Genomic DNA, 26,648 nt, shown 5'->3' with positions numbered 1-26,648 from the left:
GTATCTGTTGCCATTGCAGCTGGCGCATTTGAGTAGAACACGAGCAGTAGCAATACCAGTTTACCAACACAAACATAAAAGAGGATAGCGGCTGGCCCTCATTCAGTCAGAGTTAGAGTCTCAGTGTAGCACGACGTTACTTTGCACGAAGCTAACAATATTATATATAAAAATTTTATCCGGATATAAATAAGAAACAAACCGTCGAGTGAGTCGAATTAAGAAATAGAAATTAACGATATAGGTAGTCTAGATATTTCTTTTTAGCAAAAATTACTATTGTGAAAAAAAAACTAAATTGAAGAACGTCTGCTAAACGGTGAGTCCAGTTTTTACATTTTAAATTTACGTAAATATTTATTATGATACCTCAGTATGTGAGTGATACCTAGTATACGAGTGTAAAATTACAAATCGTAAAGATGTATGTTTGTTTTACAATAAATATTTATTTTAAAAGCGTGTTAACTAATTATATTGTTATCGAAAGGAGTATTTAAAAGATACCTGTGTGATTGTGTGAAGTAAATATAGTACATTAATCATAACTTTTTGATGAATGTGTTTATTACATTAATTTTCAACTTGGCTTGACCTAACTTTGATAAGAAAACAAAAATGTCTACATTGAGATTAAAAAACTAAACTACTTATTTTTTTAAAAGTATAATTAACTCTATCAGCGGGTATATTAACAACACTTTAATCTGTAGTACACAAGCAATAGCAAACTCTGTTACCGGACTTATTTACTGGCCTAAAAATAACGTAATATTTGTGTTACGTCGCGCTAAACAATATTTTTCTACGAAATGTATGTTAAATGAGAAGTGGAAAGTGTGCCGCAACCACTTTACTGGCTTCGCATTTTATTCGTTCTTCTTATTGAGATGCTAGATGTTATTTTACTATACTTACTATTAATACTAGTGGTCACCCAGAGATCGAAATTCGACCATAATTAAAAATTTAAATTAAAGAAAACCAAAAAATAATGAAAATAAAGAACCTTTTTTTAATTTTTCAATTTGAGTACAGCCTTTGACAATCAACAAAAGAGTATGTGTATAAGATGCGTGTGTGTGTCAAATAAATGGTAGTTGTCTAAGTTTTTTTTTTTTATTGATTTAATATATTTTTATGCATAATTTTCAAAAAAATATTAGCATCCTGCACTCCTTCTCTATATAAACATTAAGTGTGCAAAATTTCATACTCCTCCGTCCGCGCACTTTTCGTAAAAAAGGGTACAAAGTTTTTGATTCACGTATTAATATATAGAAGATTATTTTTATACATAAGTGGGTATTTTTAACCGTCATAAAAGTTATATGGATATAATACAATGTTACAAGTGATTCGGCTGGAAATCAATAATGCTAAAATAACTGTAAATAACTAGCAGATAATTATAGTATCTATACTAAGTACACAGTTTCAAAAACAGACGTATTTTCATAGTTGTTGTAATGCTAATTTTTTTTTAATTTTTTTTTATTTAGGATACTAATTTTTCTCCCACTAGATTTCTGGACATATAAAATTATAAAATGTATATTAGATTCCTTTACACTTAAATTGGTAAACATTTTTAGACAAATCGTTAATATCAAAACGTAGTAATCGCCAGTCATTACCAGATGACAGGACACAGGTGTATCTAGATGTATCTAGTTTAAAGTTAAATTATTCACTAACATAAATTCGCTTTACGATGGGTCCGCTGTATGCAATATTCCAGAACTTTAGGGTCAGCTTTTAGACAAGTTAATCTATGATATACATAGGTTACTTCAATTCTACTATCCGCCTTCTCATTGCCGATAAGATTATGTAAAATTCCTGCCGAGAAACCCTGAGGTTTTTCTAAAAGTCTATGCTTGTTATTCACAGATTTTAATCGTGACTCCGTAGCGAAATATTTCTATAAAATAACGCTTGCATAAATATTGATACTTTTTTTGGATAAAAAGCTACAATGCTTTAGCAGCATGACTTGAGGAGCTTTCTATCGTATCGATATTTAATCTTAAGAGACTTAAAAAAGTCCGTTTTTGGATTCCACGTATAGCTGTTGAAACAAGTTCCTTTAACGAAAATCCAAATACCATTTGTGCATCCAAATAATTTAATATCAAGAAAATATCTTCGGTAAATTCCACGAAAAAATACCATCGTGTACCAGATACTGTAAAATTATACACATAAAAAAGTACAACCTACATGACCACAAAAATATAATTGGGTCAAGTAATTATTATGAATACGAAACCCTAAACCGTTGCAACATTAAAACGAGGTTGTCAGTCATGCAAATATGAATAAAGACATGAAAATCTCCGGCAATTATTTCTGTAAATATCGCAATTAAAGACAATTTTTTGATAACAAGTAATTGGAACTAGAAAATGAAACGGATAAGCATAATCATTATTAAAAATACATTAAAAATCGTAGAATTAGATAGTATGTATTATTACTAGAGCTTAAGCTGTCACGTTATTTTTTTATACGTAAATGATGGCAAACACATTTACATCCCACGTGATAGCTAGCTGTTACTATAGTCTATATATAGAGGCATGTAACACCAGAACCCAGTAATCTTTGACCCTCTCCAGTATAGAGCCAGAGGGCTATCTTACTATAAGAAAACAACATTACTTGTCTGTAATGTTCTGTAAGGTTGAGGTGCTAAATAGAGATTAGTGGATACGTGTTTCAAACATTCTCCGAAATAAGAAATTTTCCTCATAATAATTTTCAAACATACTTCAAATTAAGAAATTGTCCTCACGATCATTTAATCAGTGTTTGATGACGGTTAAGCTGGATTAAAACCTTCCACAATTCGTTTCGATTTAAGACTACCCTCTCTTCTGGAACATGTCAACTACTTTGTAACACTATTATGAATTAAACATAAATTAAACATAAATTTCAAAATGGTGTCAAAATCACTAACATGAAACGTACCTAATTGTAAATCAATGGGCGTCCTGTCCATGGCATCGCCCTTACGTAAGTATTACAGACATCGTACCGGAACAAAATAAAACAATTTGGATTTTAACTTATCTAATCTACAGTTTATTCATAATGCGTCGGCCCACATCCTAGTTTTACTAGGTAGTCACAGGACTTTTGATTTGTAGTTTTAATGAAATATCGCCTGTGGTATAATAATAATAGTAATAGTTTTGAGCCCGTGGATGTTAATATTAAATTTAAAAAAAAACGTATATTCATAATATCAAGCGTAAGAGTTCCTTTTTGTTTGAATGCAATATTTTTGATTTTAAAAATACTTTTTGCGTAAGAAAATGTTGGTTTATCGGAGACGTCACTATCAGTCAGCATCACTTTATGGCGAATAGGAACGCATTTGTAAACAAGTTCTGGTGGAATTATAGTAGAGTACATTTTATTATATTTTATACTACGATATCGCTTTAAAACTTTACCTTTTACATATAAAAGATAAAGTAAAATATGCATCTCAGTATTTTATCAATTATAGTTAGACGAAATATATGAAAAAATGAGTCAAAAGAACAAAAAGTTCAAAGATAAGTGAAATTGGGAAAAACTGTTCTCAAAAATTTAAGATGTTAAGTAGTAACTGAAATCTATACTTTCAACAAATTTGTAAAAAGCCTGCACATCCATTCTTCACAAAAAAATTGAGGGTAATTTTGTATTTTTTGCATTTTTGCGAGTATTTGATTTTTGTTGGACTTTACAGAAACTACGGTTAAGAATTAAACTAGGCACGATTTGAGTCCATTCTACGAATTATGATACTTTTTTGTTTCCTTGGGCGTAGAGATAAAAGTGTTATCGTAAACGAAATCGTGGGTACGCTTATTTTTTAAACCCTATTGAAGATGTTCGAAAAATATTATAATATGCCGTGTAATAAAACTGTACACAAAGTTTGTGTTAAAGTAGAAGTTGTTAAATATCCTATACTATTTATTACTTGGTAAGTAATTTCGTGCTAAACATAATCGAAAATGTTAACCTTAAAATATTTAGGCTACACAGCTTACACATATATTACATATTCAATAATTGAAAAAGTATGAATGGACTAAATCATTGTTATTATAATTTTTGGTTAACATAACAATAAATACTTATTTAAAAAAATGTTGAAAAATGGTATAATTTTTAACATACGCTATTTTCTTTCTTCCATTACTGTAATTAGTTTTTTACTTAAAATATAATGTGACAACAAATTAGATGATGGTAAATCAGTGATGGGAAATGCACTAAACTGAATGCCTGAAAGCCTCTAAACATCTCGAAGCTGGGCAAAGGCCTCTTCTTCATGTAGGAGAAGAGGTTGAGCTTAATCCATAATCCACCAACCTACCACGAGTAGTGATCGCTAACAGGTATATGTTATTATTACCGGAACCGACGGCTTTACGCGTTCTCTGAGGCCTGATACTTACATGGACTCCTAGACCAGAAACAAATATTTGGACAGATACAAATTCTGAGTTTAATCTGCGGGCTCCAGTATGAAGAAGATGACTCGCACCACTTAACAAAAATGATTTTGGCAATGATGAACACAAACATTCTTATATGTTTCTTATGTGTTTCTGCTGTGTTAATTTTGCTAAATCATAATATGCAACGGTTTATTGTTAACGGTACTGCCAGAAACACATTTTTCCTTTTACGAAGCTGTTAGTGTAACAAATGATTTAGTTTGTAATAAAGGATACGGTTTAAGTGATTGACATAATTTCCAACTTTTTACATAACAAAGAATCAAACAATTGATTTCAATCAAATTATAATTTATCACAGGTATGAGAAATATATTATTTTTTACTGGTATTGGATTATTAATGAATCCTCATGCTTAAAATGAGTAATAGTTTAGTAATTGTAAAATTATTATTTAAGTTATCACTAAACTTTTAATTTAATAAAAAAAATATTAACAACATCTAAGAAATTAATATTAATTACACTTATCTTAAATTTGTTAATCTGATATTTTTATATACGCACAAACATTCATTGTTGAGTTGATTCGTCGTTGATAAAACATAACAAGAATTGACACGCTTTATGGTCCGGTTGTTGAGTAACAAACGCTGATGACGCGTCGACTTTCTCCGCACACTGATCTGAAACACGAAGGGAAATACGCGCTTTATGAAGCTATTGTCCAAGGATGTTTGGGATTCCCTCTGATGTAATCAGTACATTAGTTATTATTGGAATGGTTAAAAATACATTCTCTTAATAAAATGTTTCCGCCGACATTACCTATGCAGGAATATTCAATAAGTGACACAACTTTTACCCTTATTGTTCACGGGACTTTACTGTTATCTGTAGTCATTAATTCTATTCGCGTATTCACATATTTTCTGTTAAAACGTTTTAAAACTTGTGTACCTAACAAAATATTGTAGGTGTATTAATTTACAATCTAAAAAGGATTCTATTGCTATTGCATATTAGAGTTTATTGGTTAATTATGTGTATTTCTTTTAATTAATGCTTCCATTGCTAGGTTCTGTTAGCGATATCGCAATACCATCGTTCCACTTATCGCAAAGGTTTTGCTTGTAAGCAACACATTTCCAAATAAAACGCAAACTTGCTGAGCTTAAAACACACAAAAAGATTTTTAGTATTGGACGTGTTAAATGTCTTAATTTGGTTGACGTCTATTTCTGAGTGGGTTTTCCATGAACTGTTTTACTCATTAAACGTTGACGACGGTGATGGACAACTTAGCAACTGGCTGTGCTAGAAATTATAGTTTAGAGATACATAGACACATATAGTGGATACACTCCTGAAATGGGAATACCAGATGTTTTTCATGGTCTGAGTATTCGACACGGTATATACAATGCACTGGGGCCGTAGAGTTTATATAGTATTGTTATAGTTAAGAGTTTATATAGTATTGTAGTATAGTACTATATATAGTATTGTTTTAATAAATTAAATATTTGCATCCATTGTTATATTTTGTTTTAATACGAGATTGCCGCTGCCAGAATCCTCTACTGCAACTTAGAATCTTCTAGACAGACTTATTTAAATTTACGACTGTTATTAAGTGAAAGTAAAAAAATACACTCAAAATTTACTACTATTTTTTCTAATGTTAATTATTATATATAGCAAAGTAATGTTAACTTGAAATTACCTATTATGTCTCGTTTAATTGTAGTAATAAGCGCATGTTTGCAGCATCCACACGTTCCACTTTAACACATTGACATAAAGTCGAATAATAATTACAGTTATAGATATTTTTACCCAACATCAAAAAACGGAGTAGTTTCTCAATTGGACTAGAATTTTTATGTGATTCCACATAACTTTTTACTGGATGTACCGATTTTGACGATTCCTTTTTGATCGAAAGCTGGTGCTTGTCTTGTGTACCATTTTAAATTTAAATGAGATCAGACTCGTTCTTAAGTAATTTTTAATAATGTAATATTTGCTTGCGTTTTTTTTTTTTCGACTGCCTACTTTGATGATGCACTCATTTTACTACTTGTTGATATAATATAATATGATTAATCGGCTTTTTTTGATAAACACAATAATTTGTAGATATATAGCATTTTTTTTTGTATTTTCCTTTATGCAAACTTAGTCCTTACAATAACGAACACAAAAATAAAAGATATTGTAATGTTTGCTCCAATAAATAATTTATTATTATTATTTGACTGGATCACTCCACCCGCATAATATATACATACAGTATAATAAATACTTTATATAAATAAAATAATAAATTTACATATACTTACAAAATTATATATAAATTATATATAAATATAAACGGGTGAAGGATTACGCCCCGGCAGGGAGATCAAACGGATCAAAAAAATATTATTATTATTATTATTATTAAAAAGAGAATGACAACAGACACGCATTTCGGTAATTAATTTCTATTTACATAGATTTATTAAAATAAACAAATATATCAATGTTTTACGTAGTAAGTTAATTCGACTCACTGATAAGTTGACTTTTCTGCTTGTTAAATAATCATAATAACAATGCACACGACTCATTTAGGATTTCCCAGTATGTTGAGGGTTATCGTAGTCGTATCGTTGCCAGTACGATCCAGTGTGACTAATATTAAAGGTTACGAGTGACGTTCGAGAAATGCTATTTAGGTATTATTTCTGTTGTTTGTATATTTTTAATGTTTTAACGATAACAATTTTTTTTTTCTATTAAAACCTGCCATGGGCCTTAAGGAACATATAAAAAATAAATTAGCCGAATTGGTCGAGCCATTCTCGAGTTATGCGCTTAGCAACATTCATTTATATAGATTGATATAGAATTATGCTAATATTGTGGCATGCGACTAATGTATTTTGAAAGCAGTTTGCTTACAATGGAGAATTTTAGCAAATTATTATTTATTAACTAAAATATTATTAAATCGAATCCTACTTTATCTAAGTAAGTATATGTCCATACAATATTTCGAATATATAAACATTATTGTGATGAATATCAGAGAGCCTTTGTCGTTTTATTTATTATCTTACTAGCTGCGCTTTACGATTTTACCCGCGTTTATTTGAAGAAAAAACTCAAAAATAATTGTGTTTGCTCGCAAACGAAAAAAAAACCGACTTCAATTACATCGACGAGTAATACAACGTTGATCGACGAAAAAATAGTCAAGTAACAACGCATTATCAAAGATTACTCAAAAAGTAGTTATCAGATCTCGATGAAATTTAAATGTGACCACATGATAAACTTCGGCTTTCGATTAAATTAAAAATCATTAAAATCGGTAAACCAAATAAAAAGTTATTGCGGATTTTCAAGAAGTTCCCTCGATTTCTCTGGGATCCCATCATCAGATCCTGGTTTCCCTATCATGGTACAAAACTAGGGATATCTTCTTTCCAACAAAAGAAGAATTATCAAAATCGGCACACCTATTAAAAAGTTATTGCGGATTTTCAAGAGTTTCCCTCGATTTCTCTAGGATCCCATCATCAGATCCTGGTTTCCTTATCATGGTACTAAGCTTGGGATATCTCCTTTCCAACAAAAAAAGAATTATCAAAATCCGTACATTCAATAGAAAGTTATGCGGTATAATACAACGTAGGTCGACGAAAAAAGCGTCAAGTAAAAACGCATTATTAGATATAGCTCGAAAAGTAGTGGTTAGATCTCAAATAAATTTAAATGGGACCAATTGGCACACACAACCTTTCGATTAAAAGAAAATTTGTCGAAATCGCTCCACCGAGTCAAAAGTTCTGATGTAACATACATAAAAAAAAAAAAAAAAAATACAGTCGAATTGAGAACCTCCTCCTTTTTTGGAAGTCGGTTAAAAAATTTTTTAAACCATTACGATGATGACCGTCCAAATAAAAAATATTTTTTCAATTTGAACCAGCAGTTCCTGAGATTATTTTAACGCCAGTTTTGCACTATGTATAATCTTTTTATTTAGTTTTTATTTGAGTACTATACAGACGCGTAGACGCCTGCACTTGTGTTGCATTTTAAACAAATAAACTTTAAATAAGATGTCGCTGAGAATAAATTTAAGAAAAAGACAATAAAATCGTTTGCATAAGTCAAAACGTTATCAAACTGTACTACATACCATAAATATATGAAAATTAAATATAAAAATAAAAAAAGATAAGTTTTAGCAGCATCAGTATTACTGGTGTATCAATTCTATATTCCTTAGTAAAGAAAGAACAGACGCTTTAATACGAACACTGAATGGAAAAAAAGTAATATAAAACTTGGCTTTAAATTAGGTAGAATACAGTTTGAAAGTGAAGATAGAAGTGTGAGAAGATATGTTAAAAAACGCAATCACGTAAAATAACAATTAATTGAATTTAAGTCACAACAAAAATAAGAAAACATAAAAAACTGGTGGAGCCGATATACTATTTTTTCAATGACTTTCTAAACTTTAGAGTGAAATCTATACAAATAAATAAAATTGGAGTGTCACTCTGTTTCTAATCTATAATATAAAAATGAGTCGCTGAATGTGTTGCTAAGCGCAAAACTCGAGAACGGTTGGACCGATTTCGTTAATTCTTTTTTTTTTAAATATTCCTTGAAGTACGAGGGTGGTTCTTACGGAGAGAAAAATTCTAAAAAAAAATTTTAAAATTTCCTGAAAAAGTCTAAAAACAACACTTTTCTATACTCCCATACAAAAGATTTGTGATAATACTTAAAATTCACTGTTAGGCGATACGAAGTTCGCCGGGTCAGCTAGTATTAAAATAACCCCTTTTTACTAAATGCATATGGACAGTACATATACTCAAGTAACATTTTTTTACAGTTTTTGTCGTCTGTCTGTTTGTCCTGGCTAATCTCTGAAACGGCTGACCGATTTTGACAGAACTTTCACTGGCAGATAGCTGATGTAATAACGAGTAATTTAGGCTACTTTTATTTAACATTTTTTTTGCAACTGCGAACTAAACATTTTTTTTTAATTCCACGCGGACGAAGTCGTAGGCACAGCTAGTATAATATATTATAATATTTAATCACATTTTATTTCTTTAGTGATAGTAAAGTACTACATATTATTGCACTTCTTAGCCTGCTTTATAATACTACTAGCTCCTGTATACTGTGCCCCGCGGTCACATGCGTTAATTTAAGGAAAAAATAGGAATTTTTTAATTCCAACCAATAGTTTCTAAAATTAGCGCTTTTAAACAAACAAACAAACAAAAAAACAAACTACAGCTTTTTAATATTTTTGCTGCGATGTTATTTTATAACTGCGATATCTTCTAAGATATTCATTGAAATCGAATGATGTACAGGTAATTTTGTTTTAAATAAAATACTTGAGATGAATATCGAATTTATTTGGATAAGGATTAATATTATGTTTATAAAAACAATGTAAAATTGCAAATGCAAACGCAAAATGCCAAATTCGCAAATAATTCACTATTTTAGAACAAATTTGTTTAGCATAAAAAAGGTTATAGTAAGCCAACCTTAAAATATAGAAATATGCTGACTTTTTTAGAACTTTTAACAGGGAACAGTTCTGTCATTCATGATTTTTGCGAAACTTTGACTGTTTACGCAGCGCACGCAACAGAAGTTCTCAAAAGGAAAAAAAAAACGGATTTCTAAAATTCTTCATCGGTGCTCCGCTCCGATTGGTTATAGCTTGATGATATATAGCTCACAGCCTTTCGCGATAAATAGACTATCTAACATTGAAACAATTTTTCAAATCGGAACAGTAGCTCCTGAGATTAGCGCATTCAAGCAAACGAACAAACAAAGTCTAAAGACTATACTATATAATGTATACTAATGTTATAAAACTAAAAATTTATAATATTAGTATACTCGACTCGAGATTACTCACTACTGCAGGTTGACTGGAAAAGACCTCCTCTAGAGATAAGTCCGCCTTTGCACATAAAAATTGTAATATATTGTGTTTTTATTGTTCTTTTTTTTGAGTGCAATAAAGAATATATTACATAGAGATGAAGTCGCCGAGTTCATTAAATACAATTAGTATATTACTCTCTCTCTATCGTTGCGTATTTAGCGACGTGCAGCGTTGGCCGCTAGAAAGCGACGGTGAAATGTCCATGACGTTACGATTACCGTTGAGATAAACTCTTTCCTGTGAAACATTAGGCAGTGAATCATCTGGTTTTTTTAACCGACTTCCAAAATAGGAGGAGGTTCTCAATTTGACTGTATTTTTTTTTTTTTTTTTTTTTTTTTATGTATGTTACATCAGAACTTTTGACTGGGTAGACCAATTTCGACAAATTTTGTTTTAATCGAAAGGTGGTGTGTGCCAATTGGTCCCATTTAAATTTATTTGAGATCTAACAACTACTTTTCGAGTTATATCTAATAATGCGTTTTTACTTGACGCTTTTTTCGTCGACCTACGTTGTATTATACCGCATAACTTTCTACTGGATGCACCGATTTTGATAATTCTTTTTTTGTTAGAAAGAGGACATCCCTAGTTTGGTACCGTGATAAGGAAACCAGGATCTGATTATGGGATCCCAGAGAAATCGAGGGAAACTCTCGAAAATCCGTAATAACTTTTTACCAGGTGTACCGATTTTGATAATTTTTAATTTAATCGAAAGCTGATGTTTATCATGTGGTCACATATAAATTTTATTGAGATCTGATAACTACTCTTTGAGTAATCTTTGATAACGTGTAGTTGCTTGACTATTTTTTCGTCGATCTACGTTGTATTACTTGTCGATGTAATTGAAGTCGGTTTTTTTTTCGTTTGCGAGCAAACACAATTATGTTAATTTTTATGGAGATCGTAGTAGTAATATCAACATTATTTTTAAAAACTAGTTCTGTATTAAATAATAAAATATCGATTTTATAAGTTTAAATTTATCTTTGCACTGTTGTACTGCTAAATATTTTTTCCCCCATTTCGCAAATTCATACTTATAAAATAAGTGTATGATATTTTTTATTTAGATACTTACATACTTTTGCTATGATTGTCACATTACTACCTACGTCACTATTAGTACCTATTATTTTATATTAACATTAACTGTACTGTACATTTATGGTCCAATTATTATATAAAACAAATTGTTTATTGTTTCAGGAACAAGATGCTAAAATTAAGCTTGATATTTCTCTTCGCTATAACCACGACGGTGTACAGTCAATGTTTCTACAAAGATGATTCTGCGAAGAAACCTAACCCAGAAGCACGCTCGAGCTTATACAAAAATCAAATGGAATTTACACTGAATCTTTTCAATGCTATAAACAAAGCTGTACCCGATGACAATATCTTCTTCTCGCCGTTCTCGGTGTACCATGCCTTACTTCTTGGATATTTTGCCGCAGCTGGTGAAACAGAAAAGTCTTTGAAAGAATCTTTACGCATTAGTGATGCACAGGTGAGAATCGCAAAGTATTTTTAGAATTAATTAATAATTTTAAATTGACAAATATACCAGCCAACTAATTTTGTACGATTTGACAAAATTATACCTATTATACCTATGTATATATATATATATATATATATATAAAAGTTGTTTATATAAGTTTATTAAGATTAACATGGACTGAACTGACACTTAAATTATCTTCTTATATATAAAAATCAATCGCAAAATGTGTTGCTAAGCGCAAAACTCGAGAACGGTTGGACCGATTTCGCTAATTCTTTTTTCCTACAGAGAGAAAAATTCTAAAAATAAAAAAAAATTTAAATTTCCTGAAAAAGTCTAAAAACAACACTTTTCTATACTCCCATACAAAAGATTTGTGATAATACTTAAAAGTCAATTTGAACTAAATATATAATAACTATATATATCTTCTCTTATATATAAAAATGAATCGCAAAATGTGTTGGTAAGCGCATAACTCAACAACGCCTGGAATAATTTTACCAATTCTTTTTTTTAAATGTTCATTGAAGTCCAAGAATGGTTTTTACGGAGAGAAAAATTCGAATTATTTCCAGGAAAACCCTAAAAACATGCCTTTTCTTTTCCCACAAAAACGTTTTCTAACTAAAATATAGAGTCAATTTGAACTTTATTGCTATTCAATAAAGTTCATGTTAAGTAATATATTAGGGCGCATTTTACGTAAGTTATTAATGATTAAATTGATCTTAATTGTAGACCGAATTTTAATTTAATTTTACATACAGTAAAAATGATATTAACTAGCTATTTCACATTACTTATAATGTTCTTGCGGGGGCGTTAACAATGGAAAATTCCCGTTTTTAAACTATCGACTCCAAATTTGGTACGAATTTCCTTTATGTGATGTAGAAATGATCAATGAGCGAATTTTAGGATAACTCATCCCCAATAAGGATTGCGCGGGTGAGCGTTAACAATAAAATTTTTAAATGTATGTAACTCCAAAACAACTGAACAAATTTTTATCAAATTTTTTAAGCATATGTAATTTGGTCCAACTTGGGAGATAGGGTAGTTTTTATCTCAATTGGACCCGATAGGTGGCGCTGCTATTGGTATTTAACTCCGAAACTACTGAACCAATTTTTATCAAATTTTGTACGCATCTATAATTTGGTCCAACTTGGGAGATAGGGTAGTTTTTATCTCAATCGGACCTGGTAGGTGGCGCTGCTATCTGTATGTAGCTCCGAAACTACAAAATCAATTTTTATCAAGTTTTGTAAGCATCTGTAATTTTGTCTGACTTGGAAGATATGGTAGTTTTTATCACAATTGGACCCGGTAGGTGGCGCTGCTATCTGTATGTAGCTCCGAAACTACAAAACCAATTTTTATCAAGTTTTGTAAGCATCTGTAATTTTGTCTGACTTGGAAGATATGGTAGTTTTTATCTCAATTGGACCCGGTAGGTGGCGCTGCTATCTGTATGTAGCTCCGAAACTACTGAATAAATTTTTATCAAATTTTGTAAGCATCTGTAATTTGGTCTAACTTGGGAGATAGGGTAGTTATCTCAAATGGACCCGGTAGGTGGCGCTGCTATCGGTATGTAAGCTATCAAATTTGGTAGCTGTTTTCCGGGCAGGACAACGTCTGCCGGGTCCGCTAGTCTAATATATAAAATTCTCGTGTCGCGGTGTTTGTAGTTACACTCCTCCGAAACCGCTTGACCGATTCTCATGAAATTGTGTGTGCATATTGGATAGGACTGAGAATCGAACAACATCTATTTTTCATCCCTCTAAATGTTAAGGGTAGTCCACCCCTATTTTTTTAAATTTTTGGATAAACTATTTATTATTTTATTATGATTTGGCGTTGGAAAATATATATAGCCCTAAATTATCACCCTTCTACCACCAACCCTATTTTAAATATCATTAAGCGGCAAGACAGCGTTTGCCGAGTCAGCTAGTTATTTTTATATGATTTGACAAAATTGTATTATATATGAAACGTTGTTTTAATAAGTTTATTAAGATTAACATGAACTGAATTGACAATTCAATATTTATTATTATTATATTTATGAATCATACACATTTACTTTGATAAAATATTACCAACCATACTTTAAACGATAATAAGTTTTAAGAGTAGTGTGGCCGTTTACAGGACAAGGTGAACTTGCTAATGGCATATAAAGTCGACAAGCGGTCGCGAGCCTACAACAACAACAGCGACAGTTACGAGTTCACGAACGCCAACAAGATGTACGTAGACAACGAGCTGAACTTACGGCAGTGTCTTCTCGACGTACTTGGAGAAGAAATCGAGGCTCTGGTAATTATATTCACACTCCAATAATGAATGTTTGTCCTAAAAAAAAAATCAAAATCTTAGATAAAAAGGATTTACTTCATTCAAGTAAGCTTCAAAAGCACTTTTTGATTCATCCTTTTCAAAATAAAAATTATATTAATTTTTGATAAATTTATTATTGTTGATGTGAAGCTACCGCCGATTCGGAATAGGTATAGATTTTTCAGAGAAGAATTGGCAAAAATTCCGTAATCCTCAAAGTTCAATGAGAGTTGAGAAGTTGATTCAGCCTCTACAGTCCTGTAACTGGGCAAAGGCTTCATTCCTCTTATAGGAAAAGCCCTTAGAATGTGTTAATTATTATAAAATGAAATAAATATCAATAATAAAAATGTAATCGATCGCTGTCTCTATATGGAAGATATATGAGAAAAAATATTATTGGGACCATTTTTCAAGTGTTAGTTAGCGATAAAAATGGTACAATAGACAAAACTAAATTTATCATTTCAATATATATACAAAAAATATTAAATTATAAAGACGTATTCAAAGTTTCTTCGAAATGAACCCAGCTTTCCTATAGAGCAAGTTCAACCTTAAACATTAAGTTATATTTAATGAACAATAATAACTGTAGATAATATTATATTCGAAGTTTCATAGGCTCTGCTTGAGTACTTTATCAAATAATAATAATAATAAAAATATTTAAATAAAATTTTAAAATTATCGTTAGGATGTTTATAATAAATTGTTGGTAATAAAATCTGGTAAAAAAGTTAAAACGTATAAATACCTCATTATCTAGTAGCTACTCTATTATCCTATTAGAACGTCGTGTCACATAATCTCACAGAGCAATGACCGTAAATATCAACCAATGTGCGGGTGAAATAGTGTTAATCGCTTAGTATCTTATTTCTTTAGAATAATAATTAAGCATAAATTGACATTGTTTAAAACATATGAAAAAAACTAAGCTATGACCGTTATTAAAGACTAGCTTCTGCCCTCGACTTCGACCACGTGGAATAGAACAATTCTGTCATACATGATTTTTGCAAAACTTTTACTGTTTACGCAGGGCACGCAGTGGAAGCTCTCAACAGGAAAAACAAACACGCTTTGAAACTCCGCTCCTATTAGTCATAGCGTTATGATATATAGCCTATAGCCTTCCTCGATAAATGGGCTATCTAACCCTTAAAGAATTTTTTAAATCGGATCAGCAATCGCTGAGATTAGCGCGTTCAAACAAACAAACAAACTCTTCGGCTTTATAATTCTTATTGTTTTAGGAAGCCAATTTTTCAGGTATAAGTTATATTTTTGACTATATAGGCAAGGCATAGGCAAGAGGTAGTCGTAAATATCATTGCGGTCATCATCGCGCAAATCATCTTACTTTAAAACAAAATTGTTCTTTTAATAATATAAGCTTTTGTCAATATATTCAAACCATATACATAATATGACATATAATAGGGTCAATAAAAATATAGAAGTGAACAATTATAATTCTGATTAGTGTCCTACTTGAATAAATTTTCTCAAACTGTCTGTGTATTCAAATCTACATTATTGTATCTGTATGCTGTGTTGTTACGGTAGTAAAAAATATAGCCACACCCTCGATGTGTTCCCGTGGGTGAAGCAAGAGGTGACTAAGAGATAATGCAGTTCCACTACCACCTTGGAACTTAAAAAGCCGACCGATGGCGGGATAACCATTCAACTGGCATTGAAATATACAGACCGAAGACTACAATAGGCTGAAATGATGATGATGATATTTATTACAATGATCGTATACGTGGAATGTTTATTTTTATTCTCCAATTACATACGAGTATTAACATATATATATTAGTGGTCGCCCACAGTTGATATTCGATATTCGATAATTATAATTAAAAAAGTATTAGGATTCTGCAGTCTTTCTCTATATAAACTATAAGTGTGCGAAAGTTCATACTCCGTCCGCGCAATTTTCGTAAAAAGGGGTTCAAAGTTTAATAATTATATATATATATATATATATATATATATATATATATATATATATATATGTGTGTGTGTGTGTGTGTGTGTGTGTGTGTGTGTGTTTATTCGGATATGTTTTCCTTGAAACGATTCTGACTTTTTTCTATCTTTATTTATATTTTTTGTACAAATTACTGAACAAAGGCAACTATTATACTATATATGTATAAGTAATCCCTAATAATTTATAATTAATATTATAAATGTGAATGTGTTTGTTTGTTACGCCAAAACTACTTAACCGATCATCATGAAACTTTGTACACATATTCTTGGAGGTATTAGAAGTAACGTACCATAATGTTTATAAAAAAATCAATGCAAGCGAAGCCGCGGGTAAAAGCTAGTCTATAATATAAAAATTAATCGCAAAATGTGTTAGTAAGCGCATAACTCAACAACGCCTGGAACAATTTTACCAATTCTTTTTTTTAAATGTCGTTGAAGTCCAAGGATGGTTTTTACGGCGAGAAAAATTCGAATAATTTCTGGGAAGACCCTAAAAACAGCCCTTTTCTTTTTTCCATACAACCGTTTTCTAACTAAAATGAAGAGTCAATTTAAACTTTATCGCTATTCAATAAAGTTCATATTAAATTACAAGCACTCACTGTTGTCTAAGCAATGTAGATGTGTTCCTAACGTTAAAGAGTCCATTTGCACTTTATTATCGCTGCACAAAGTTCAAATCCAATCATATCTATCAAAACAGTGTGCGTGTTCGCGTTGGACGATCTAATGTCGCGTTCGGAAACTCAACAAAAGTGATAATATCGCGAACCCAACCAATTTGAATAGTCAAAAAATGTAACAGCTATAGATCATTAGTACTGATTTTTATTTTAGTTGGCTTCGCGATATTATTTCTTTTGTTTTAGCTTCGGCAAGCGATATAAAATGCATTAGTTTTCAAGTCATTACATCTGCCAAACAAATCGCGTTAAAAATGGGCTTTATTATCTTTAATTATTAATTTAATATCATGTCACGATCAGGGCAAATCGACGCGATCGGGCACGATGCGTCGTGGGTTCTGTGACGTAGACTTGCGCCACTTTTAAATACAATTACGTCGGTTAATAACCCGTCTATCTCTATGTTATACCATTGAGGCACACAATTTTTAAATAATTGTCACCTTTAGGTTCCCTCTGTCCCTTTAGATTATTTTTCAATCAGGTTTGAACCCTAAGTTCGCCTCTTAGTTTGAAGCCCTCTAGCAGACATCAAAGTTTGTGGAAGCGAATATACTTTGGTCACTCGAGCTGAACCTACACACCACCCTATCATCAGGGTGACGGTTCTGGTCAGGAGATTTTTTTGCGCAGACTATAAAATAGGTAGGAACAAAAAACTGCCACATTCCAAATCTTTTTGACAGAACGAAGTCTGTCGGGTTCGCTAGTAAAATATAAAAACCGATATGTCTATTATTTAATACAAAATTAGTTTGATGGTTTTAATTATGTGTTTTTTGTTGTCAGAACTTCCATCAAAACCCTCAACAGTCGCGTCAACAGATAAACGACTGGGTGGCTCGTATCACTAAAAATAATATCAAGGATTTGATTCCTGAAGATGGCATCTCGGAAGCAACGAAATTAGTTTTGGCTAACGCTGCTTATTTCAAAGGCGTTTGGGCTTCAAAGTTCCTCGCTGAGAGAACGAAGAAACAGGTGTTTTTCGTTTCTGAAACTTATCAGACCCTAGTACCATTCATGAGACAGAAAGGAATATTCCATTATAGTAAGTACTTTTTTGTTTTCGCTTTCGTAGTTACGCTTCAGCCTGTAATATCCCACTACTGGGCATAGGCCTCTTTCCTCATGTAGGAGAAGGATTAGAGCTTAATCCACCACGCTGCTCCAATGCGGGTTGGCGGATATATTCCCTACTATGAGTAATGATCGCTATCAGGTGTACATGATAACAACCGGGACCGACGGCTTAACGTGCTCTCCGAGGCACGGTGGGGAGACCCCACAAGGACTGCACAAACACCCAGACCACGGCAAACACCTGTATGGCCAATACAAATGTTTATCATGTGCGGGGATCGAACCCGCAACCGCCAGTGCAACAGGTACAATCCATGGCTGTAACCGTTGCGCCAACTCGGTGTCTTCGGTTTCGTAGTTATACGAATATAATTAAAAATGAAATCATGACAAAGCTTTAAATTGCTAATACTTTGTTAATGTACTTCTATATTATTTTGGTAAAATTTGACAGTGTTTAATTTCGTTGTTTTATAATGTACTAATATTATGAGTATATTCAAAATAATGCATTTAAAAATATGCTTAGGCATACTTTATAAATATAAATGAGTCGCTGAAATGTATTTTCGCGCATAACTTCCGATCGTGTTGTTTGTTATTGTAATAACTAGATTTGTTTAAAAAAAAAGGTTGATGTATTAAAAAAAGGTTGTGTGGTTTTTATGAAACCACAATGCAAGTGAAACTCACAAATGAAGAGGAACATTTGCAACATGCGACATGCGATAGATGAACGAAAAATTTTAGGGCGATGTAATAAAAGTTTCACTTTAAAATTGTGGCGGTACGAAGTTTACCAAGTCAGCTAATTTTTAATAACTTTCTTATTAACATTCGACTAAAGTGCTATTTTTTTTCCTTATTTGTTATCATTATTCTTAGTGGTCAGCGATGAACTCGGTGCGCAGATCTTGGAGCTCCCGTACAAAGGAAATGACATCAGCATGTACATCTTACTGCCTCCCTACTCGATGAAGGAAGGTCAGTATGACAACAACATCATCATTCATCATACATATATTTTTTGCGCTTTTAAAATAATCACATGATCTTTTATTTAATTTTAATTTAATGAATTAAGCTGGGCAACATCAGATAAATTAGACTTAGATTAAATACCTCGGAGGACCCAGCGCCGCCTGCAGGCAACTATATTCCGGAGTCTGCCGGAGTATGGCGACGTACGGTGCCCCGGTTTGGGCGGATCGCCTCACTGCGAGGAATAAGGCCGCGCTGCGGTCTGCGCAGAGGATCATCGCGGTGAGGGTGATCCGGAGGTACTGTACGGTATCGTGGGCTGCAGCTACTGCTCTAGCTGGCAACCCCCCCGTGGGAGCTCGTGGTGGAGGTCCTTGCCGAGACCTATTCATACTTCTCGGGTAGGAGGACTCTCGGTGAGAACCCCACGTTGGACGGAATCCTACGGGTGCGCCGGATGGGGCAAGAAGCACTAATGCGGAGGTGGGAGGAGGACCTGGCGGAGCAGCCTTATGACAGTCGCGTAACGGCTGCCTTGCGCCCGGTCCTTGAGCGATGGATGCGCCGTAAGTGCAAGCCCCTCACCTTCCGTCTGACCCAAGTTCTCACCGGGCACGGCTGCTTTGGTGAATACTTGTGTCGGACGGCCCAAAGGGAGCCGACGACTGGATGTCACGATTGTGGCGCGGCGGTGGCCTCTTACCCGAATTTTAATAAGTTTTGCTTTTTATAAAAGTCAATATTCTCCAAAATTGCGTGACAAAAAATGTCCTCATATCATTTTTAATACACTTAATATACAATAAATCTTTGCGTAAGCAGAAAAGAAAGGCGTTATTTCTATTAATTTGCATATAAACATAGAATTTTATAAAAAAATAACTATTTTGATTGCATTATAGGTGTGACAAACATTATCGCCAACTTGACTCCGGAGCGACTCGCTGCCGTCGTGGAAGAGGGCTACATGGGCCGAGAAGTTATCGTCGAAATTCCTAAGTTTACAATCGAAAGAACTCTACCTATGAGATCTGTAAGTACATATCACTATATTTACTATGATTACGAAGGGTTATAAATTTTGTTTAATATAATAAATTGATCCTAAGATTGATTTTATAAATCTCTGTATAATACATACAACCCGAGTAGAAATTTTTTCGTCTTCCTTATAAGGACTGGACCAGGCATGCCTGATCAGGACTAGATAAGGCATGTAACGGAGATGATTTGTCTGGACCTGATCAGGATGAGATGAGATTTCCCGATCTGGACCCGATCAGGAAATGTCATTTCATCCTGACCAGCCGTTTCGGTCCGGTCCTTTTAAAAAACACGAATGTATATTCTTGAAAAAATTAACAAAAAAAAAGCGAATTGATATTATAAATATGTTACTTAACATAATTATTATGATATTTATTTTCGTTTATTTTTTTTAATGTATTATTTATTTATGTTTTTACTTTAAATGTTAATTATTTTTATTTATTTTTATGTTATTAATTAATTATTATTATTAATTAAATTTTATTTATTAACTTCTAATATACACCGGACCGGGTCCTGATCCAGTATGCCTTACCACACTTGATTATATTATACATCAGGCTATCCTTGTCTGGACCAGACCTGGTCCTGATAGAGCTTGCCGGATCTGGCATGCCTCATTCTATCCTGATCCGTACCAGATACATGATCTGGTTGAGCCTGACCTTTTTTCTAGTCGGAAACTTTTGAATAACAAAAGAAAAATGGTGACTCAATTCAAATTTTTTTTATAATTCTACGAAGTTGTTACATTTAGTCAATATAAAAAAATCCTGTTGTAATAACGTCCACTTTAAAGTATTATATCATTTAAAAAGGGTTGGGTTAATATTTCATGTACGTGGGCATGATATTTTTCCAATGATGACTAAGTTGCCTAATCAACTAATGTATAATGATAATGAATAGTAATAATTATACTTTTTACTAAAAGCGATGTCATAGTGACGTATCACAGTATACTTTACTGAACTTGGTTTTAAGAGAACTTTTGAAATATCATATTCAATTATATCATGTATGTATGTAATAGGAAACTACCACTTAACATTATTCATCTTTGAAATAGTGTCAAAAGTTGAAGTGTCAAAAGAATTTAAGAGATGTATTATCCAGCAATAATACTATAATCCTCTTTTAAGCTAGTGTTATTAAACCACAGGATCTTTATTAAAGAGAGTTCGAAATATACTTTAAATACCTATATTAATAAGCAACTGTAAAAATATTTTTTAAATATATTTATACTTAATGCCGAAAAAAAGTTATATTAGTATTTATTTTCTGTCAAACTACTTTCTAAACCTTTTCATATAGTAATGTGTTGAACTAGCTCAAAACACTCATTGAAAACTCTCAATCAACTTTTCGAGTGCTATTCATCTCTTTAAATGATACCTTGTATATTTATTGTATGGTAGTATTCGTTGAATTTTAATTAGTTTTACCGCGATGCATTATAAATAGTATAGACTGCAAAATCTAAGTACCTATATGGTATAGTTATAAGATTTGGTTACGGTTTTTCTGCTATATTACAATCGAGTGTGATGCAACTCTTCATTTTTTTGCTTCTTCTTCTTCTTCTTTTTGTGTTAAAGAAAATAATTCCACGCCATATTATCATTTCATTTAAATAATTTTAAATTGAATTTTCGATTATACTCGTATTATTACTTAGATATTATGTATCTAACAGATATGTAAATAGGTACAGGCTAGTTCCGTAAGTTATGTCATTGCAGTTGGCAAAACAAATGGACTTATTGTGTTCTACCTTTTATTTGAACTTTTCTGAGATTAATCTCAAATATACTTTAAGAAAATTAGTTTCGCCGTATGGAAATCATTCTTTCGGAAGATGGTTTAATGTAATCAAACTTCTACGTGGTTGATTCGTACTCAAAAACAATATTACACTGGACCGCAAAGAAAAAGAATCCGTTAGAAAATCTTCAATATCTCTTTATGAAAAAACACAAATTAAAGAAGATTTTTAAAGTGTTACTAATAAAATAAAAAAAGAATTCAAGCTTTTCTTTTTTTTAATAAATGTGAAGTTAATAAATACGCGTAGTTTTTCAACTATTTTCGTAAATGAAGATTGGCTACAGATGTGCCATTTGCGCGCATTTTAGTACTTTAACTAGGTTTTTGTGGTGATACTGCAGAATATTCTGCCACTCCTCTATTAGAGCACTCATTTCACATAGCGCGGTTGATGGCGGATTCCCCTGATATACCTATACGTCGTCCCAGTTCGGCCCATGTTTGCCAATTCTATGTGCGTTATACCGAGTTCTCGAAAATAAGTAAACACTATCTGAGCTGTATACGGGCGAGTATTGTCTTCCATAAAAACGGCATTCTCGCCCATGCTCACAAAAAATAGACTAACGTAATCATTCAGGATTTCAGTGACATACCTATGTTTCTGCAATTGAAGTACTATTTTCTATCAACACTGAAATATGTGTTTAATTATTTATATTATAATTAAAACCCTAAAGTAAACTTTCATAATTCTTGCTTAAAAAATTAGTGGCTCTCACAAAAGACCCCCATAAATTACGTCACACGTTAAGAGGGGAAGTCTATGAAGTGACATTGTATGAAAAGGAGTGGGGAGGGGTCAAAATTTTTGTAAGTATTGAAACATGATATTTTAACTACCTGAGTTGGTCATTCAATCAGTTTGGCTTATTGCAGTCTACTGCTGGACATAGGCCTCTCCAAGTTCGCACCAGACATCCCAGTTTTCCGCAATCCTCATCTAATTAGTTACTATTACATTTTCACTACCTACCTATTAATAATTAATTTAAAAAGTTAAAGTTTAAATTCTTTTTGTGGCGAATTTATTATCTAATTAACATTAATTAAAATAAAAAGAAAGTCGAAATCGATGTGCCAAATGGCAAAATATCTGACTAGATACGTTTCACTAGGTAGGGGATCTCATGAATGTGACAAGATGTGACAAGGACGGTGAAAGGGTCAAAAAATCGTGAAATTCGTGTAACGTAATTTATGGATGCACTCGAAACCGTAATTCCCTATGTCATCAATACAAAATTATATCTTATTTAATAGCGTAGGCACAATAACAATAAATTACTTAGTTAATTAATCAGTCAATCAGTCAGGACGTGTTACTTTATCTTCATTTTAAAAACGTTTTCACTCATGAAATATTACATTAGAAGAAATTATTCCATTGTTTATTTTTTATATTATAAATGTTTTCAAAACAAAATTTTATTTATTTTATTTTTTATTTTATATTCATTAGAAGTACATATTACGCGAACAAGTTTTTTTATGGAGTTGTGTCATTTAACTAAAAATTATGTTAGTAAAATAATTCGCCGTAAATTATTATTAATTTACGAGATATGTAATGTACCTGTAGTTCATGTATAATTTTTCTTTTAGATCCTGGAGTCTCTTGGTGTAGGTGACTTATTCAACTCAACTGCAGATTTCAGCACGTTGTCTAATGACCATGGCATTAGTTTCGAAGATGCCATCCATAAAGCCAAAATACAGGTTGATGAGGAAGGTAAGTTTTGCTTAGTTTTAGCTCCTTAAGATAAGTGTCACTGACATCTCGACGTAATTTATAATCTAATATTTTATTATATTTAAGATTTGTTTCATTTATCGAATGTGTGGTATGTTCAAACCACACAATATTATTTGGCTTACACACTTTGTTATGAACTATTAAATGTTCATGTTTTTAGTTTCAATAAGTGTTTGTTACGTTTTAAAATTAAATAAGTACCTATAATACTTATTATAGTTTAAGATCCGAACTAGACACGATCTTCACCCTGCTTATTAGATAAAAATTAAATAATGATCTTCTCTAGTTTGTGAAAGATAAATCGCAAAATGATGGCTGGAATTTTCCTAACCAGGCTATATTATATTCGGCAACCACCATTCAAAACCAGACTTAGACAACCCTATGTCATCGCATTCGCTATGAAATAGCGCTCATTTTGATGCTAGATTTATTTATTAAACCCGTGGGTGAAAGTAACTAAAACAATATATTATATTAATATACGATCACAAGAAAATCACAGCTAAATAATAACGTTTTAAAGCAGTGTTGTGTTCCTGTTGGTCAGTAAGGTGACCAGAGCTCTTGGGGGAATAGGGATAGGGTCGGGAACGCGTTTACGATGTTTCTAGTGTTGCAGATGTCTATAAGCTATGGTAATCGTTACCATCAGGTGAGCTGTACGCTTGTTTTACGACCTAGTTATATAAAAAAATATTAAATTATTGAATTTTAACAACAAACTGAAAGTAATAGAAACAAATGTTTATTTATTGTTTTTATTAATTGTCGATAGGTCGTGTATATTTTATATTTTGCGTATTACGAAATGCGTATAACGAAGACCCAACAATTATTTACTTCTAGGTACCGTAGCTGCAGCCGCTACCGCCATCTTCGGGTTCCGTTCATCGCGTCCCGCAGAGCCAAGCAAGTTCATTGCCAACTTCCCCTTCGTATACATCCTTTACGAACGCCCAACCAACTCAGTGCTCTTTATGGGAGTCTATAGAGACCCCAAGAAATAAATCCATATTGTTAAATTAACGGTGACATATCTGCTTTTATGTTGGGCAATATATGATTAAATTCAAATTGGTTAAATAATAGTATTTTTGTAAACAACAAAAAAAAAACAAGGAAATATTTATTTTCTACTACATAGTTTGACGTTGGAGGCTGAGTCATATTATCTCGACCTAGGCGTGATTTAAGTCTTATTTTTATCTTTGTTCTCAAGGTTTTATTTTTTCCGCATTAGAAGTTATTTGACTCTAAGTATAAAATAAACAAGCTTTTGACTTAGCCTCTACAGACTGAGTTTTGTTTTTTTTTTTTTTTTGTAACTAAACAGAGACGTTACCCTTTACCGAATTTTATAAATATATTTTACGATAAGAGTAATATTACTATTAATTTATTATTTTTTGTAACTAATGTATGATTGGTATATTCTACTAGTATTTGAATACAAAGAAAAACTTGTAATGTTACCTTTTGTAACTTTTAGAATAATGTCAGTTAATATCAAAGTATTAAGTTAAGTTATAATTATTTCTTACTTAATTTAAAACAATAAAAAAAATCGACAAACACTTAACACAAATATTTTATTTTGAAACCTGTTTGCTAAATACAAAATACGTTCTTGATTTTTACTTTAAAATAAAAATATACCCATTAGGTAGTTTTTTTAAATATTTAAGCGTCTGTCAGCACCACATTTGTACCCAGTGATAATTATTTTAATAAGTAGGTACACAGTAGCAACTATTACGTACTTTAAATATTTTATAAGAAATATTCAAATAAAAAATCTGCCCACCGGTATTGAAACAGGTTATTAAGATTAGAATAATGACTGCACAAATAACAAAAAATACATGTCCACACTGTGTTGCCAAAATTATACGAGTAGACCAAAACACCACAGGCCATTATATATTACCTATTATTTTATTATTAGTTATAAAATATCAGTCAATAAAAGCTTTGAACTTCAAATAAGTAGTAACTTATCGTAGTCTAAATTTTAATGTATTATTTAATGTGTAAAAAGTTTTTAGCTAAGAGTTAGAAGAAAAGCCATTTGTAAAATTATGTAGAGTAGATATTACTTATTCAGTTCCTAGAAATCCAATTCCTTGTAGGTAAAATACACCTATTAAAATTTCAAATATAATTTATATGAGATAAAAATTTGTACCTTTAACCGAAGTTAACCTTGCTAATAATAACAAATTACATAGTAGAGAACTTGTTGTTATAAAATTGACGATCCATCAGATTTAGAAAGTTCGCGTGCTTCATAATAATCGCAAGCGGCTATTTATATATTTTAAAAAGCATTTGTAAGTTTACATTTCTTATATTATATTGTTTGCGTGGCTCAACTCGTTTAGTTAGGGGCGTTGTGCACTTATTTGTGTTCAAATTTACTGCCTTCAAGAGGAGATAAAAAAAAACGATTGTACCATTTTCGTTAGCAATAATTCATTTCTATTAATTTGTCTTACACGTATACTACTGAACTTTGATGGCTCCATATAGTCTATTACACGTGTAGTCTTATATAGTTTTTTTTTAACCTAAACCTTTTTCTTCTTAATAAGACATAAGGTCGTTCTTCGTCTTTACCGATTTCTGCATATCTTCGCTAATGCTTTAAACGAATTATTAACAGATACTGCAACTAATAATGTTCTTAAAACCTCAAGCAGTTGATTAAACTAACGTGTTTTGTAAACACTTGCGAAATAACTTATTAATCTGCGTTATATTTATGATCATATGTGCCAAGGTAATGTATACACAACAAGTTTATATATAGACGCACATACCAGAAAATACTTATAATTGGTTTTTTAAATGTAATTTTAGAAAAAAAAATTACTAATATTTACAATAACTTTTAGTTGTTGTAAACTGAAAGTA

General features: G+C 31.8%; 1 protein-coding gene across 1 annotated transcript; it reads left to right on the top strand.

Annotated features, from left to right (window-relative positions):
• LOC123664947 (serine protease inhibitor 88Ea-like) lies at positions 1-25,314 on the top strand. The gene is made up of 8 exons (XM_045599316.1): positions 1-319; positions 11,678-11,978; positions 14,142-14,309; positions 17,819-18,080; positions 18,998-19,096; positions 19,996-20,126; positions 23,579-23,705; positions 24,582-25,314. The coding sequence occupies exons 2-8, from the start codon at positions 11,685-11,687 to the stop codon at positions 24,740-24,742; spliced, it is 1,242 nt and encodes a 413-aa protein (XP_045455272.1). The 5' UTR covers positions 1-319; positions 11,678-11,684; the 3' UTR covers positions 24,743-25,314.
• Positions 25,315-26,648: the final 1,334 nt, after the last annotated feature.

Source organism: Melitaea cinxia, chromosome 2 (genome assembly GCF_905220565.1).
Source record: "Melitaea cinxia chromosome 2, ilMelCinx1.1, whole genome shotgun sequence".
Taxonomy (NCBI): Eukaryota; Metazoa; Arthropoda; class Insecta; order Lepidoptera; family Nymphalidae; genus Melitaea; species Melitaea cinxia.
This window is presented reverse-complemented; position numbering and strand designations above follow the sequence as displayed.